We start from the raw sequence: 18,702 nt of genomic DNA, 5'->3' as shown, positions 1-18,702 counted from the left end.
GTGCGCGAACATGCAAAAAGCGCGTGGTCATACACCCCTCTTGGTGTGAGCGAGCCCTCAGACTGCCCCGGCATTGTGCACAGTTCTAAAGGGCGCCTTAACTGAAAAACACTGATATACATATCCTCTCTATTCTTACCAATGGGGGAATACAGATTGTTGTCCTGTGAGCTGGAAATTCTCATACAGGTTGAGGCTGAGAATGTAATGGACTCAGAATTCAGTGTGTATTTCAATATCTATATTTAAATACATAGCAGGATGAGATAAAACAAACATGATTGTGGTCTTCCTGACTCCAAAATAAAAAGAAACATAATCAAGAATCAGAGAGATCAAGGAACAGACAGAATGGTTGCTTTGATGAAATATGTTATCTTCCTCCTTCTGGATCTCTGACGCCCTGTGTGCACAGGGACGGATGAAGCTTTCTGCAGGTCAGGCAGATCAGCACACAGGGAGTGACACCATCTCTCTGCACAACACTAGCGCCACCTGCTGCCAGGCTGCCATATTGTACCTATAAAGGACAATTTTTTACTCCAATTGAACCTGTTAGGGGAGCAAGGTCCAGGCTCCAGAAATGTCATCATCATCCTATTGCTTCGCTCTATAGTCACTAATTTGAAACAAGCTCCCAGCCAGCAAAGACTGAACGCCCTCCAGGCCAATGACTATCAATATATTGAAGCCAGGGCATGAAGATCACTACCCCGAAGCTTGCAGCCAGCAGTGGCAGCCCCCATACTTTTTCCCATTATGGGAAACCCAGCTGCCTTTGCTGACCTCTCTCCTAAAAATACCTGTGGTGTGGTTAATCCTCTGGTTTCCGGTTCTGGAGTCATCAACCCAAAATATATATAGGAAGGCTGATTTTATTTTCTGCAATCTTGCAACTTAGAATACGGCAGCCAGACACAGCCAGGAAAGTGGCATTGCCAGAGACAGGACTTGAGTGCCGGGTTTGTATTCTTCTCTGTACAGGTGGTGAGGGGATCCTGATTGGTCATTGTCCTGGTCAGGGACGGACTGACCATTCGAGCACTCGGCCACTGCCCGAGGGCCCGGGGTCAGTAGGGGGCCGCATGAGATGCCTTTGATACCTTTCACAGGCTTTTTTGGGTGTGGTTTGAGTGTTGGCTAGGACACAGGGGCCCCATGATTTCCTATTACCCGGGGGCCCCATGAATTTTCAGTCCGTCCCTGGTCCCAGTTGTCCATCTGCTACAAGTGGAAGGACGTGGGTTGGCTGCCCTGATGGAGTCGGGCTCTCGATGGTGATAGGATGTGCTGTTGTGCCGGGGCACCCGGGTCCTTCAGCTTTCCCACCATACTGCCAGTCATGGCATTGCACACGGAGGAGGCAACAGCTGACCATCCAAAAGGAAAAGAGAGAAACACAAATGTTGCTCCCAGGGGCGGACTGACAACTCATGGGGCCCCCGTGCAATAGGGGATCATGGGGGCCCTGTGTCCTTGCCCAAACTCAAAAAAGCCTATGAAAAAGGTACCAGGGGCATCTCATGGGGCCCCCTACTGACCCCGGGCCCTCGGGCATTGCCCGAGTTTCCAAATGGTCAGTCCGCCCCTGGTTGCTCCATAAAGCCGAAACTTTGGAGGTACAACATGAGGCAGACAAACATTCTAAAAATATAAAAAGTTAAAGTTTATTACGTTCATTATAATAATATATATTCATTGGTTAAAACCCCTAAAAAGGGTAAATACATAAATACCACCCTAACAAAACCGGCGTTAGACGCCTGCCCCTTTAACAGTCACAAAATCACAATTTTTATCTGATGATGTATGACCAGGCGTTGTTTCCGGATTCACCATCAACGTGTTTCGCGTTGAACGTTGCTTCTTCAGGACGGGGTGGATATTTGATATTGCTGTTTTCGCAGGCAGCGTAGTAGTTGTGCACCAAGGAGGTCTTGGGGGTGGACATAGGGGGTCCATAGAACCCACAACACCCAGGATCCACTGGGGAAGGGCAGGGCAGATTGTCAGAGAACCAACACAAGCTGCAATCACAGGAACACTCAAGGAAGGGCAAGGGGATAAACCTTGACAAATGACCATCCATACAAAGATTGTACATGGTGGACCTTATCCACATCAAAGTATCATCGGGGGGGAAGCCAAAATGCCACACAGATCCTAAGTGATGTAAAAGGTGAGGTGTAGAGAAATGTTCACCATATTCGTCCACCGTATTCATCCACCGTATTCATCCACCGTATTCGTCCACCATATTCATCCACCATATATTAGGAGCCCAGGACCTCTTTGACTGCCTCATGTTGTATCTCTAAAAGTCCAACTTCATGGAGCAACATGTGTCTTTCTCTAGTTCTCTTTGGTATACGTCACCGGAATCGGTACAGTGGAAGTCTACATTGGATTATGGTGAATAGCTGGTCATCTACATCTTGGTGGAGTCGATATCTGTATATATGGCCCTGCCCCCAAGTGTCTGGATGTAAAAGCCCTCCCCCTTCATTCTAGGTGGATTCAGTCCAGGTTCCGCACACGTCACTCCTGGAAGCGGGGGGATGCCACGCGCGGTGGGACGGCGGCTATCTTATGGGTTACCATGGTGCAGGTGGGCTGGTGACTGCTCAAGGCGTATGTCAGACATTTGATCTCTTCACGTAGGAAGCGGATTTCTCTGCGCAGCGCCGAGTTCACGCGCTCCAGGTTCTCACTCTCCTGCAGGGATACAAATGACAGATCAGACGGCAAAATAAATGCTGCGCTACCAAGGGCGGATTGACAACTCATGGGGTCCCCGGGCAATTGGGGATTATGGGGCTCCTGTGTCCTTGCCCACACTCAAAACACACCCAAAAAAGCCTACAAAAGGTACCAGGAGCATTTTATGGGACCCCCTTCTGACCCGTGCCTGAGTGCTCAAATGGTCAGTCCGCCCCTGTGCTCTACTATTTGTGCAACTGGTGTGAGAAGCCTGAGATGGAAGCTGCCATCCTTTGGCACGCCGGTGTAGAAGGTGGTGGGGTTTTATTTACACCAAGCAGGTTCAGCTCTACTGACTAGAGGGGATCAGAATAGAGCAGCTTCCATCCAAGACTTTGCACACAGTTTTACTACTTTTGGAGTGACTGCACAAACATTGACTCTTCCACTGCTAGGCTCTTTCTGATGATGTTAGTTGGCCGGCTTTCATGGTAACTGTCATGGACCCACTGTCCCATGGTCCCCACAATTCAGCTCTCCATATCGTATCACACTATAGAATCGCAGTACAGATGCATTCCGGATGCGTTTTCACATGCACGTTTTTGACGCGTTCCGGTGCTTTTTTTATGCATTCCAGTTCATTTTTTCCCCCTCTCTTTTTCTTCAATTCAGATAGGGACATGTGCCTTCCAGTGCGGTTTTGGTGCCTTCCAGTGCGGTTTTAGTGCCTTGCAGTGCATTTCTGATGCATTTTACTGCGTTCCAGTACAGTTCTGCACAGGAAAAATGCAGCATGTTCTACTTTTTTTTTTCTGCAACTGGAACTTTAAGCACTGATGTGAACTATGACATTGACAACCTTATCACCTACTTTCTGTGCATTTTGGATGCAGAAAAAAAACAACTGAAACGCACGTAGTGTGAACTGGCCCTAAACGTGTCATTAAAACTCACATCATTAAAAACTATCAGTAAATGCCGTATTACATACTGTTCACTCTCACTCAGTCACTATAGGATTCGGTTTCTGTATTCTGCAAAAACAAACTGTCTGATCCTGCTGTTCTTTATCTCCCCCTTCTGTCCATGTCCCCACTGCATTGGGGATTTTGCAGAGCAGTGTTGGCAGCTAGTGCACATGCTCAGTTTTCAATGTATTCCTATAGAAGTAATAATAATCGGCGCAAATACTGGACCAAAGTCTGAAAAGTCTAGTAGTATTTAGAAACTTGGATAAGGGGGGGTCCGTGTGGCACTTAGGGCAAGCTCCATGCAGTACTGTAGCAGACTCTGTGTAGTAAGAAGAAGAAGCGCCTCTAAATGCAGCTGACCACTTTAACCTCCCTAGCGGTCTGATTATGTCTGTATTTCTGTGCTCAAAGCAGTACATTTTTTTGCATGGAAATATGTATTTTTTTTTATTGTAGGCCTGTAATTTTTAGGAATAACTCACTGAAATCTGTCCGAACAAGAGTCTATTAAACATCCTGGGTAGGATAACATTTGAAACACGAAATCATAAATTATAATTTAATAATCATAAAAAATAATAATATAATAATAATAAATTTTATTCAATAATATAATCAAACCGAAAACACTGAAATGTGAAATAGAGCGCCAAGTTCGCACATCGCTGAGCAAAGTCGCAGAATCGTTTTCAGTGTCTGATGATGAATTTCCCCCACGAATCATTATCACTCAATTCTGCAAGTAGTTCTGATTTACTATCGCTGTTCTCTAGCCCAGTGGTGGGCAACCTTTTTTTTCAACTGAGCCAAATCTCGCCAAAACCACGATTGAAATTTATTTTGAGAGCCACATTTTTAAAACTGAAAATACATCCCCCATATAGTAATTCATCCCCCATAGTAATTCATCCCCCATAGTAATTCATCCCCCATATAGTAATTCATCCCCCATAGTAATTCATCCCCCATATAGTAATTCATCCCCCATATAGTAATTCATCCCCCATAGTAATTCATCCCCCATATAGTAATTCATCCCCCATAGTAATTCATCTCCCATATACTAATTCATCCCCCATATAGTAATTCATCCCCCATAGTAATTTATCCCCCATAGTAATTCATCCCCCATATAGTAATTCATCCCCCCTATAGTAATTCATTCCCCATATTGTGTCAATTCACTTACCTTTGCTCCGCGCGTTCCTCTAGCCGTGTTCCCGCGCCGTTACGGTCTTCAGGGCGGACTGTGAGAGGAGAGGAGTTCGTCACGCTGCCCCGCCTACATCCTGGCTGCCCCGCCTACATCCTGGCAGCCAATGTTTGCCACGCTCCGCGGGCCGGATTAAAAGGTCCGCCGGGCCGTAGTTTGCCCATTGCTGGGCTAGCTGCAGAGTCCTGACTTTTGGGGCGGCCGCCCGAGAGGAGGGAGGGGAGCGGGCGCCCGGCACACCAAAGAGCCGCATGTGGCTTGCGAGCCGCGGCTTGCCGACCACTGGTCTAGGGCAGTGGTGGGCAACCTTTTTTTTCAACTGAGCCAAATCTCGCCAAAACCATGATTGAAATTTATTTTGAGAGCCACATTTTTAAAACTGAAAATACATCTCCCATATAGGAATTCATCCCCCATATAGTAATTCATCCCCCATAGTGTAATTCATCCCCCATAGTGTAATTCATCCCCCATAGTGTAATTCATCCCCCATATAGTAATTCATCCCCCATCGTAATTCATCCCCCATCGTAATTCATCCCCCATATAGTAATTCATCCCCCATATAGTAATTCATCCCCCATAGTAATTCATCCCCCATAGTAATTCATCCCCCATATAGTAATTCATCCCCCATAGTAATTCATCCCCCATCGTAATTCATCCCCCATCGTAATTCATCCCCCATATAGTAATTCATCCCCCATAGTAATTCATCCCCCATAGTAATTCATCCCCCATATAGTAATTCATCCCCCATAGCAATTCATCCCCCGTATAGTATTTCATCCCTCGTATAGTATTTCATCCCTCGTATAGTATTTCATCCCTCATATAGTATTTCATCCCCCATATAGTAATTCATCCCTCATATAGTAATTCATCCCTCATATAGTATTTCATCCCCCCATATAGTATTTCATCCCCCCATATAGTATTTCATCCCTCATATAGTAATTCATCCCTCATATAGTATTTCATCCCTCATATAGTATTTCATCCCCCCATATAGTATTTCATCCCTCATATAGTATTTCATCCCCCCATATAGTAATTCATCCCTCATATAGTATTTCATCCCTCATATAGTATTTCATCCCCCCATATAGTATTTCATCCCTCATATAGTATTTCATCCCCCCATATAGTAATTCATCCCTCATATAGTATTTCATCCCTCATATAGTATTTCATCCCCCCATATAGTAATTCATCCCTCATATAGTATTTCATCCCTCATATAGTAATTCATCCCCCATAGTAATTCATCCCCCATAGTAATTCATCCCTCATATAGTAATTCATCCCTCATATAGTAATTCATCCCTCATATAGTATTTCATCCCCCACAGTACTATTCCCCCCCCCCCCCCTTCTAGTAAGCCAAGTCCCCCGTGTCAATTCACTTACCTTTTGCGTTCCTCTCGCTGTCTTCCCGCGCCGTTCGGGTCTTCAGGGCGGACTGTGAGAGGAGCCTAGCTCCCCTCCCTGCACGTTCGGCACGCTGCCCCGCCTACACACATCCTGACAGCCACATCCGCGGGCCGGATTAAAAGGTCCACGCGGACTTTTGGGGCTGCCAACCGAGAGGAGGCAGGGGAGCGGCCGACCAAGAGGAGGGAGGGGAGCAGGCGCCCGGCACACAGAAGAGCCGCATTAGAGTGGGTAAAGAGCCGCATGTGGCTCGCGAGCCGCGGCTTGCCGACCACTGCTCTAGTTGGTCTAAAACCGCTTTTGACCTAAAGGGACGCTTTTTGGACGCCATGGACGTTTCTCAGTTTCCAGGCAGAAAGAACAGTCAAAATGCAGGCAGGGCACAGGACAAAGCACTCGAGACAAAATGTATGTGAAATGGGTTGATACAGGAATGTTATACTATGTGATTTTACTGATTTTAGTGAATGTCACTTTTTGTCATTTTTGAATTTCCCGCCGTTTCCGTCTCCCGTACATCCCGACGCTCACAGGGGACGGAACCCGGAAGACAGATGTCGGCATACGCCAGATTACATTGCCGGGGACACTGCAGGAGGGAAATCGCGGGAGCGCAGGACAAGGTAAGTGATCGAGGGATCCCGGAGCAGCGCCGCAGGGTATTCCTGAGTGTAGCTCGGGGTTACCGCTGATGGTACTGAAACTTTACCCCGAGCTACACTCGGGAATACCGCCAGGGAGGTTAATATATAATAAAAAGTAGGAACACTCACATGGTAGTAGAGTAATAAAAGCATGTAGGCAGGGGCGGACTGACCATTTGGAAACTCGGGCACTGCCCGAGGGCCCAGGGTCAGTAGGGGGCCTCATGAGATGCCCCTGGTACCTTTTTCATAGGCTTTTTTGAGTTTGGGCAAGGACACAGGGCCCCATGATCCCCATGAGGTGTCAGTCCACCCCTGTATGTAGGGTATTGTAGTGTAGAAACACCATGTGGAACGGCTGTCACTGGTCCCTGTATCGTCCGCATCTTAGTGGTAGGGAGCATGGTTCAGGAGGGAGACAGATGTGGAGCCAGCCGGCCGGCATGCACGTACTCCTAAAGATGGAGACTGGAACGCATGCTGAACCACAACATCGGCGTAGGCGTGATGTCGTCAGTGACCAAGATGCAATGCGACGCGTTTCGGAGGACGCGCTTGCTTCTAATGGCGGAAGCGCACTCCTTTCTCAAGCAGGTTCAGCGTGCGTTCCAGCCTCCATCTTTAGCAGTGCGTGCATGCCAGCCGGCGGCTCCACATCTGTCTCCCTCCTAAACCACGCTCTCTACCACTGAGACGTGGACGATACAGGCACCAGTGGCAGCCATTCCAAATGGTGTTTCTACACCACAATACCCTACATGCAGGGGCGGACTGACAACTCATGTGGCCCCCGGGCAATAGGGGATCATGGGGCCCCTGTGTCCTTGCCCAAACTCAAAAACGCCTATGAAAAAGGTACCAGGGGCATCTCATGGGGCCCCCTACTGACCCTGGGCCCTCGGGCAGTGCCCGGGTTTCCAAATAGTCAGTCCGCCACTGCCTACATGCTTTTATTACTCTACTACCATGTGAGTGTTCTTACTTTTTATTATATATTAAAGTGGTCTGCTGCACTTAGAGGCGCTTCTTCTTCTCTCCTTCAACGTATTCCTACCCTGAGCACATCACATCTGAGCAGCCCATGAGATTATAGAGTCACACATGTGGGCATATACACAGTGGTAAATGACAGCCTGCTCCCTCCCCCCTCCCTCTATGCCCACTAACCAGTTAAACACAAAGGGGCGCGATATTACATCTTGATCGATGGAGGCTTCACCTTCTTGTTACTCTAAGACGCAGGCTAGAGGGGAGTGACACAGCCTGTGACTGGCAGAAATCCACCCACAGCATGTTATTTCCAAACAATAATAAAGATCTGACTTCAAATATATAGTTGTATTTAAAAGAGTTTAATTATGTTAATTATTTATTTTTCCCCTGTATCCCAAAGGCTGCTTTTTTTTTTAACGTGTGACCAGCAGCAGAGGACTAGAAGCTCCTCCTGCCACTGTTTCCCTTCAGACAGGCTGGGAAAGAGCTGGGTCATGTGACAGCTGTATATTGAAAAGGAAACAAAAGGTACAAAGGATGTTTTCTTTTTAATAATTCCAAAGCCATCATCTACATACAAAAAGGGAAAGGATAATGTAAATGAAGCAGTGTGTATTTAGTCCTACTTTAAGCCGGCCACATATAGATCAAAGTCCTGCTGAACTGGACAAATTGTGATCCATGTAGGGGAAGGTAGGTTGTACGACGTCAATCTACCCTCCTTAATCAGCGCCGCCAGCTATAACCAGCAGCTCAGATCAGTGTATTCTGATGGTGGGGAAGTCTTCCTGCTGTCAGAATGCAATACCTCAGTAGGAGGATTCCCCATCTACATCGAATGTGTGGCTAGAGGAATAAAGTTTTTTTTCTTTTTTCATTCAATCCACTGCTTGAACAAAAAAAAAAAAAGCTGCAGATCAGGAAGTGTGACTTCATATGGGGGGATATGATCTCCATGTATAATACATAAGGGGGGATATGATCTCCATGTATAATACATAAGGGGGGGATATGATCTCCATGTATAATACATAAGGGGGATATGATCACCATGTATAATACATAGGGGGGATATGATCTCCATGTATAATACATAAGGGGGGATATGATCTCCATGTATAATACATAAGGGGGGGATATGATCTCCATGTATAATACATAAGGGGGATATGATCTCCATGTATAATACATAAGGGGGGGTATGATCTCCATGTATAATACATAAGGGGGGATATGATCTCCATGTATAATACATAAGGGGGGATATGATCTCCATGTATAATACATAAGGGGGATATGATCTCCATGTATAATACATAAGGGGGATATGATCTCCATGTATAATACATAAGGGGGATATGATCACCACGTATAATACATAAGAGGGGGGATATGATCACCATGTATAATACATAAGGGGGGGGATATGATCTCCATGTATAATACATAAGGGGGATATGATCACTATGTATAATACATAAGGGGGGATATGATCTCCATGTATAATACATAAGGGGGGGATATGATCTCCATGTATAATACATAAGGGGGATATGATCTCCATGTATAATACATAAGGGGGGATATGATCTCCATGTATAATACATAAGGGGGATATGATCTCCATGTATAATACATAAGGGGGGATATGATCTCCATGTATAATACATAAGGGGGGATATGATCTCCATGTATAATACATAAGGGGGGATATGATCTCCATGTATAATACATAAGGGGGGATATGATCACCCTGTATAATACATAAGGGGGGATATGATCTCCATGTATAATACATAAGGGGGGATATGATCTCCATGTATAATACATAAGGGGGATATGATCACCATGTATATTACATAAGGGGGATATGATCTCCATGTATAATACATAAGGGGGATATGATCTCCATGTATAATACATAAGGGGGATATGATCACCACGTATAATACATAAGAGGGGGGATATGATCACCATGTATAATACATAAGGGGGGGGATATGATCTCCATGTATAATACATAAGGGGGATATGATCACTATGTATAATACATAAGGGGGGATATGATCTCCATGTATAATACATAAGGGGGGGATATGATCTCCATGTATAATACATAAGGGGGATATGATCTCCATGTATAATACATAAGGGGGGGATATGATCTCCATGTATAATACATAAGGGGGATATGATCTCCATGTATAATACATAAGGGGGATATGATCTCCATGTATAATACATAAGGGGGGATATGATCTCCATGTATAATACATAAGGGGGGATATGATCTCCATGTATAATACATAAGGGGGGATATGATCTCCATGTATAATACATAAGGGGGGGATATGATCTCCATGTATAATACATAAGGGGGATATGATCTCCATGTATAATACATAAGGGGGGATATGATCTCCATGTATAATACATAAGGGGGGATATGATCTCCATGTATAATACATAAGGGGGGATATGATCTCCGTGTATAATACATAAGGGGGATATGATCTCCGTGTATAATACATAAGGGGGGATATGATCACCGTGTATAATACATAAGGGGGGGGATATGATCTCCATGTATAATACATAAGGGGGGGGGATATGATCACCATGTATAATACATAAGGGGGGGGGATATGATCACCATGTATAATACATAAGGGGGGATATGATCTCCATGTATAATACATAAGGGGGGGATATGATCTCCATGTATAATACATAAGGGGGATATGATCTCCATGTATAATACATAAGGGGGGGATATGATCTCCTTGTATAATACATAAGGGGGATATGATCTCCATGTATAATACATAAGGGGGGATATGATCTCCATGTATAATACATAAGGGGGGGTATGATCACCATGTATAATACATAAGGGGGGATATGATCTCCATGTATAATACATAAGGGGGGATATGATCTCCATGTATAATACATAAGGGGGGATATGATCTCCATGTATAATACATAAAGGGGGATATGATCTCCATGTATAATACATAAGGGGGATATGATCTCCGTGTATAATACATAAGGGGGGATATGATCACCATGTATAATACATAAGGGGGGATATGATCTCCATGTATAATACATAAGGGGGATATGATCTCCGTGTATAATACATAAGGGGGGATATGATCACCATGTATAATACATAAGGGGGGATATGATCTCCATGTATAATACATAAGGGGGATATGATCAACATTTATAATACATAAGGGGGGATATGATCACCATGTATAATACATAAGGGGGGATATGATCACCATGTATAATACATAAGGGGGATATGATCGCCATGTATAATACATAAGGGGGGATTATGATCGCCATGTATAATACATAAGGGGGGATATGATCTCCATGTATAATACATAAGGGGGGATATGATCTCCATGTATAATACATAAGGGGGATATGATCACCATGTATATTACATAAGGGGGATATGATCTCCATGTATAATACATAAGGGGGATATGACCTCCATGTATAATACATAAGGGGGGATATGATCTCCATGTATAATACATAAGGGGGATATGATCTCCGTGTATAATATATAAGGGGGGATATGATCACCATGTATAATACATAAGGGGGGATATGATCTCCATGTATAATACATAAGGGGGATATGATCAACATTTATAATACATAAGGGGGGATATGATCACCATGTATAATACATAAGGGGGGATATGATCACCATGTATAATACATAAGGGGGATATGATCGCCATGTATAATACATAAGGGGGGATTATGATCTCCATGTATAATACATAAGGGGGGATATGATCTCCATGTATAATACATAAGGGGGATATGATCACCATGTATATTACATAAGGGGGATATGATCTCCATGTATAATACATAAGGGGGATATGACCTCCATGTATAATACATAAGGGGGGATATGATCTCCATGTATAATACATAAGGGGGATACGATCTCCATGTATAATACATAAGGGGGATATGCTCACTATGTATAATACATAAGGGGGGGATATGATCTCCATGTATAATACATAAGGGGGGGATATGATCACCCTGTATAATACATAAGGGGGGATATGATCTCCATGTATAATACATAAGGGGGGATATGATCTCCATGTATAATACATAAGGGGGGATATGCTCACCATGTATAATACATAAGGGGGGATATGATCTCCATGTATAATACATAAGGGGGGATATGATCACCCTGTATAATACATAAGGGGGGATATGATCTCCATGTATAATACATAAGGGGGGATATGATCTCCATGTATAATACATAAGGGGGATATGATCACCATGTATATTACATAAGGGGGATATGATCTCCATGTATAATACATAAGGGGGGATATGATCACCATGTATAATACATAAGGGGGATACGATCTCCATGTATAATACATAAGGGGGGATATGCTCACCATGTATAATACATAAGGGGGATATGATCACCCTGTATAATACATAAGGGGGGATATGATCTCCATGTATAATACATAAGGGGGGATATGATCTCCATGTATAATACATAAGGGGGGATATGCTCACCATGTATAATACATAAGGGGGGATATGATCTCCATGTATAATACATAAGAAGAGGATATGATCACCCTGTATAATACATAAGGGGGGATATGATCTCCATGTATAATACATAAGGGGGGATATGATCTCCATGTATAATACATAAGGGGGGGATAGGATCTCCATGTATAATACATAAGGGGGGATATGATCTTCATGTATAATACATAAGGGGGGATATGATCTCCATGTATAATACATAAGGGGGGATATGATCTCCATGTATAATACATAAGGGGGTATATGATCTCCATGTACAATACATAAGGGGGATATGATCTCCATGTATAATACATAAGGGGGGGATATGATCTCCATGTACAATACATAAGGGGGATATGATCTCCATGTATAATACATAAGGGGGGGATATGATCTCCATGTATAATACATAAGGGGGGATATGATCTCTATGTATAATACATAAGGGGGGGTATGATCTCCATGTATAATACATAAGGGGGATATGATCTCCATGTATAATACATAAGGGGGGGATATGATCTCCATGTATAATACATAAGGGGGGATATGATCTCCATGTATAATACATAAGGGGGATATGATCTCCATGTACAATACATAAGGGGGATATGATCTCCATGTATAATACATAAGGGGGGGATATGATCTCCATGTATAAATACATCAGTGGTCCATATAGTGAACTCAGTGTAGAGCTATTCACCCTGAGGTCATCACAGAGGACAAGGGGGCACTCTTAACGTCTGGAGGAAAAGAAATGTAATCTCCAAATACGGAAAGGTTTCTTCACAGTAAGAGCTGTGAGAATGTGTAATAGACTCCCTCAAGAGTTGGTTCTGGCCGTCTCAGTGGATTGCTGTAGACTAACTATGTAACTTGCCACATACTTGTTTTGGGTCACACCCAATTAGGACAGGGGAGAAGGTCGGCAGTGACAGCTTCAATACTTTTCTTGTGACAAGCTCTCTCCTGTCCTAGGGTGACAACACTCACTCACAATACCCTATCTATGGAGAGGCAGTGTTGTAACCCTAGTATAGAACTATAAAATGCCTCCTTCTCCCATTTCTTTAACATGGGGAGGTGTTCTGTAGTCCAGATGAAGCGGGGGAAGGGGTCTAGGTACAGGAATTTTCTACACTTAGAAAAGAGATATAAGAAAACTTTCAATGGGATATTGAACTATACCAAAAGTGAGCAAATACAAAACGTTTACATACACTTCACCTGCATCAGGAATCACATAGCAGCTGCACACACAGACCTATTATCTGCCTCTCATATCACTTCCTCACCATTTCCTGTCCACAATGCACATCGCACAGAACCATCACTGCACCAATATCAGTGAGCGATATCAGTTTCTGCACAGAGGAGCTTACACTCTTATGCCCCCACCACAAATCACACATTATTAATTATACTATTCATATAGCTCTGACATATACCATAGAGCTGTACAGAGAACACTGAGCCAATTGCATCAGTCTGTGCACCAGAGGAGCTTACACTCTAATGTCCCCCACCCCAGTCGCACACTATTATTATTATACATTTATATAGCTCGGACATATACCATAGTGCTGTACAGGGAACACTGAGCCAGTCACATCAGTCTGTGCACCAGAGGAGCTTACACTCTAATTGCAGTGTGTCTCTTTTCTGATGAAAGATTTCTCTGCTCCGCCTTTGTATTATGGGTGGACCACAGAAGGAGGTGAGGGAGAACATACAGACTCCATGCAGACACGACCTCAGCACTGCATAGCTGTGGGCTAATTGGCGGATTGTCTCTCTAGGGATTTTACTATAAAGCCAACACTCACCACATGGAGAGTGTCTGCCTTCTGGGTCTGACGCTGGCGGCTCTTCTGTGCTGCAATCCGATTTTTCTCTCTCCTCTGAACTTTCTTCACATCATCTGAGGAGTCCTGAGGATCAGAATGGTGACATGAGAAAGAGGTGACGCCAAAGGACATACCATGACGGACTCACAGCACACAAAACACATATGGATGGTACCTGTCTATTGCTGGCCGGAGAGCTGCTGTACCCGGCTTCATTGCTGTCGGAATCTGGCTGCATAATCTGCAGGTTAGCTTTGCTTCTCTGTGTCCAGGGAAAGGTCCCCTTCTTCTGGTGTCTCACTCAGTGCCTTCTTGTTGCTCTCAGTGTCCAGGGACAGGTCCTCTTTTCAGTAGGGTGTCAATGCCTCTCTTCACTCTGAGTGTCTGAGGACAGGTGCTCTTCCCCTGTAGGGTGTCAGTGCTTCTCCTCACTTTCAGTGTCTGGGGACAGATCCTCTTCTCTGTAGAGTGTCAGTGCCTGTCCTCACTCTCTGTGTCTGGGGACAGGTGCACTTCCTCTGCACGGTGTCTGTCTCTCCTTGCTTTCGGTGTCTGGGGACAGGTCCTCTTCCCTGTAGGGTGTCAGTGCCTCTCCTCACTTTTGTTGTCTGGGGACAGGTCCGCTTCCCTGTAGGGTGTCAGTGCCTCTCCTCACTTTTGGTGTCTGGGGACAGGTTCTCTTCCCTGTAGGGTGTCAGTGCCTCTCATCACTCTCAGTGCCAGGGTCAGGTCTTCTTCCCTGTAGGGTGTCAGTGCCGCTCCTCACTTTTGGTGTCTGGGGACAGGTCTTCTTCCCTTGTAGGGTGTCAGTGCCTCTCCTCACTTTTGGTGTCTGGGGACAGGTCCTCTTCCCTTGTAGGGTGTCAGTGCCTCTCTTCACTTTTGGTGTCTGGAGACAGGTCTTCTTCCCTTGTAGGGTGTCAGTGACTCTTCTCACTCTCAGTGCCAGGGTCAGGTCCTCTTCCCTGTAGGATGTCAGTGCCTCTCCTCACTTTTGGTGTCTTGGGACAGGTCCTCTTCCCTGTAGGGTGTCAGTGCCTCTCTTCACTTTTGGTGTCTGGAGACAGGTCTTCTTCCCTTGTAGGGTGTCAGTGACTCTCCTCACTCTCAGTGCCAGGGTCAGGTCTTCTTTCCTGTAGGATGTCAGTGCCTCTCCTCACGTTTGGTGTCTGGGGAGAGGTCCTCTTCCCTGTAGGGTGTCAGTGCCTCTCCTCACTCTCAGTGCCAGGGTCAGGCCTCTTCCCTGTAGGGTGTCAGTGCCTCTTCTCACTTTTGGTGTCTGGGGAAAGGTCTTCTTCCCTTGTAGGGTGTCAGTGACTCTCCTCACTCTCAGTGTCTGGGGGAAGGTGCTCTTCTCCTGTAGGGTGTCAATGACTCTCTTCACTCCTATTGTCTATTCCCCTGTAGTATGTCAGTGTCTCTGGTAGGACAGGTCCTATTCCCCTGCAGGATGTCAGTGCCCCCCTCCCCCGCTTCTCAGTGTCTCACTCCCATGACGCTATCACCTCTTGGTGTGGTTTCAGGGTCTGGAGACCTGAGCTGGAAGTCACATGTGAAACGTCACATTCTGTAGAAGCGGAGGTGGCAGTGAACAGGCCCAGGAAAGCCCCTGGGGGGGGGGGAAGATGTGCTGCGTGCGCGCAGTGCTGGGGGGGGGGGGCAGGAAACACTGTGACGCACTGACATCACTTTCCATCAGACACACGTGTGTGCAACTTCTCACCACAATTTCCACCAATGTTTCCACCTGACAAGAACAACAGATCAATGAGAACAAAAAAAAGAAAGAAACAAAACTGAACCCCCTGAGTCTCCCATCACGTACCGGACACCTTTCCTGCTACCCTTCCATGCGCAGCTCGACCTCAGACCCGTCCAGCCCCCTCCATGGGGGATTTTTATTTTGTTCAATAAAATAGGACAAACCTTGTTTTTGCTATGAGAGGTACAGTGCCTTGCATAAGTGTTCACTCCCCCCACCCTCCTTTCGATTTTTCTGCATTTTGCATCTTTTCATCTTAAAATGGTTTTAGTTTAGGTGTTTATCGCTCCAATCTGCACAAGACGCCACAATGTCACGGCGCAAATGATGTTACAGAAAAAAATCTGAACAATCATTATCGCCCAAGTAATCGCCCATCCGCTGCAAAGACTTCAATATGTTCGGGTGCCGGGAACTGCCTGTAGACATCCCATGACTGCTCAGATGTAAGGTAGCCACCTCATCCCTTTAAAACCGAACACATATTAATTATACAGGTTCTGTGGCTGATTAACCACTTGCCTACCGGGCACTTTTACCCCCTTCGTGCCCAGGCCAGCTTTCAGCACTGTTGCACTTTGAATGACAATTGCGCGGTCGTGCAATATTGTACCCGTAAGGAATCGGCTGAGAGGATACAAGCGGCTGTACAGAATCTTTGGGTGACAGGATACAAGCGGCTGTACAGAATCATTGGGTGACAGGATACAAGCGGCTGTACAGAATCATTGGCTGATAGGATATAAGCGGCTGTACAGAATCATTGGCTGACAGGAAACAAGCGGCTGTACAGAATCATTGCGTGACAGGATACAAGCGGCTGTACAGAATCATTGGGTGATAGGATACAAGCGGCTGTACAGAATCATTGGGTGACAGGATACAAGCGGCTGTACAGAATCATTGGGTGATAGGATATAAGCGGCTGTACAGAATCATTGGGTGATAGGATACAATCGGCTGTACAGAATCATTGGGTGACAGGATACAAGCGGCTGTACAGAATCATTGACTGATGGGATACAAGCGGCTGTACAGAATCATTGGGTGACAGGATACAAGCGGCTGTACAGAATCATTGGGTGATAGGATATAAGCGGCTGTACAGAATCATTGGGTGATAGGATACAAGCGGCTGTACAGAATCATTGGGTGACAGGATACAAGCGGCTGTACAGAATCATTGGCTGATGGGATACAAGCGGCTGTACAGAATCATTGGGTGACAGGATACAAGCGGCTGTACAGAATCATTGGGTGATAGGATACAAGCGGCTGTACAGAATCATTGGGTGACAGGATACAAGCGGCTGTACAGAATCATTGGCTGATGGGATACAAGCGTCTGTACAGAATCATTGGGTGACAGGATACAAGCGGCTGTACAGAATCATTGGGTGACAGGATACAAGCGGCTGTACAGAATCATTGGCTGATGGGATACAAGCGGCTGTACAGAATCATTGGGTGACAGGATACAAGCGGCTGTACAGAATCATTGGGTGATAGGATACAAGCGGCTGTACAGAATCATTGGGTGACAGGATACAAGCGGCTGTACAGAATCATTGGGTGATGGGATATAAGCGGCTGTACAGAATCATTGGGTGATAGGATACAATCGGCTGTACAGAATCATTGGGTGATGGGATACAAGCGGCTGTACAGAATCATTGGGTGACAGGATACAAGCGGCTGTACAGAATCATTGGGTGATGGGATACAAGCGGCTGTACAGAATCATTGGGTGACAGGATACAAGCGGCTGTACAGAATCATTGGCTGATGGGATACAAGCGGCTGTACAGAATCATTGGGTGACAGGATACAAGCGGCTGTACAGAATCATTGGGTGAGAGGAAACAAGCGGCTGTACAGAATCATTAGCTGATAGGAAACAAGCGGCTGTACAGAATCATTGGCTGAGAGGATACAAGCGGCTGTACAGAATCATTGGGTGACAGGATACAAGCGGCTGTACAGAATCATTGGGTGATGGGATATAAGCGGCTGTACAGAATCATTGGGTGATAGGATACAATCGGCTGTACAGAATCATTGGGTGATGGGATACAAGCGGCTGTACAGAATCATTGGGTGACAGGATACAAGCGGCTGTACAGAATCATTGGCTGATAGGATACAAGCGGCTGTACAGAATCATTGGCTGACAGGAAACAAGCGGCTGTACAGAATCATTGGGTGACAGGATACAAGCGGCTGTACAGAATCATTGGGTGATAGGATACAAGCGGCTGTACAGAATCATTGGGTGATAGGATACAAGCGGCTGTACAGAATCATTGGCTGATAGGATACAAGCGGCTGTACAGAATCATTGGGTGATAGGATACAAGCGGCTGTACAGAATCATTGGCTGATAGGATACAAGCGGCTGTACAGAATCATTGGGTGATAGGATACAAGCGGCTGTACAGAATCATTGGCTGATAGGATACAAGCGGCTGTACAGAATCATTGGCTGCTGGAATACAAGCGGCTGTACAGAATCATTCGGTAA

At 45.3% G+C, this 18,702-nt stretch overlaps 1 protein-coding gene across 1 annotated transcript; it reads right to left on the bottom strand.

Annotated features, from left to right (window-relative positions):
- Positions 1-226: 226 nt before the first annotated feature.
- On the bottom strand, positions 227-16,014 carry BATF (basic leucine zipper ATF-like transcription factor). The gene is made up of 3 exons (XM_089660562.1): positions 14,595-16,014; positions 14,399-14,503; positions 227-2,715 (listed from the first exon to the last, which is right to left on the bottom strand). The coding sequence occupies exons 1-3, from the start codon at positions 14,655-14,657 to the stop codon at positions 2,539-2,541; spliced, it is 345 nt and encodes a 114-aa protein (XP_089516688.1). The 5' UTR covers positions 14,658-16,014; the 3' UTR covers positions 227-2,538.
- Between the last annotated feature and the right edge of the window lie 2,688 nt (positions 16,015-18,702).

This window comes from Staurois parvus, unplaced genomic scaffold (assembly GCF_062004578.1).
Source record: "Staurois parvus isolate SC_StPar_1 unplaced genomic scaffold, SC_StPar_1.0 ptg001253l, whole genome shotgun sequence".
Lineage (NCBI taxonomy): Eukaryota > Metazoa > Chordata > Amphibia > Anura > Ranidae > Staurois > Staurois parvus.
The sequence above is the reverse complement of the archived record's forward strand: the minus strand, read 5'-3'. Positions and strand labels throughout refer to the sequence as shown.

What these genes read in the sequence shown, in the direction of transcription:
- BATF (XM_089660562.1), bottom strand. Translation starts at nt 14,657, where the DNA reads ATGCAGCCAGATTCCGACAGCAATGAAGCCGGGTACAGCAGCTCTCCG. An exon ending in CTCCGGCCAGCAATAGACAG is followed by an intron (nt 14,504 to 14,594) that starts GTACCATCCATA and finishes TCTGATCCTCAG; the next exon opens with GACTCCTCAGATGATGTGAA. An exon ending in AGGCAGACACTCTCCATGTG is followed by an intron (nt 2,716 to 14,398) that starts GTGAGTGTTGGC and finishes GTATCCCTGCAG; the next exon opens with GAGAGTGAGAACCTGGAGCG.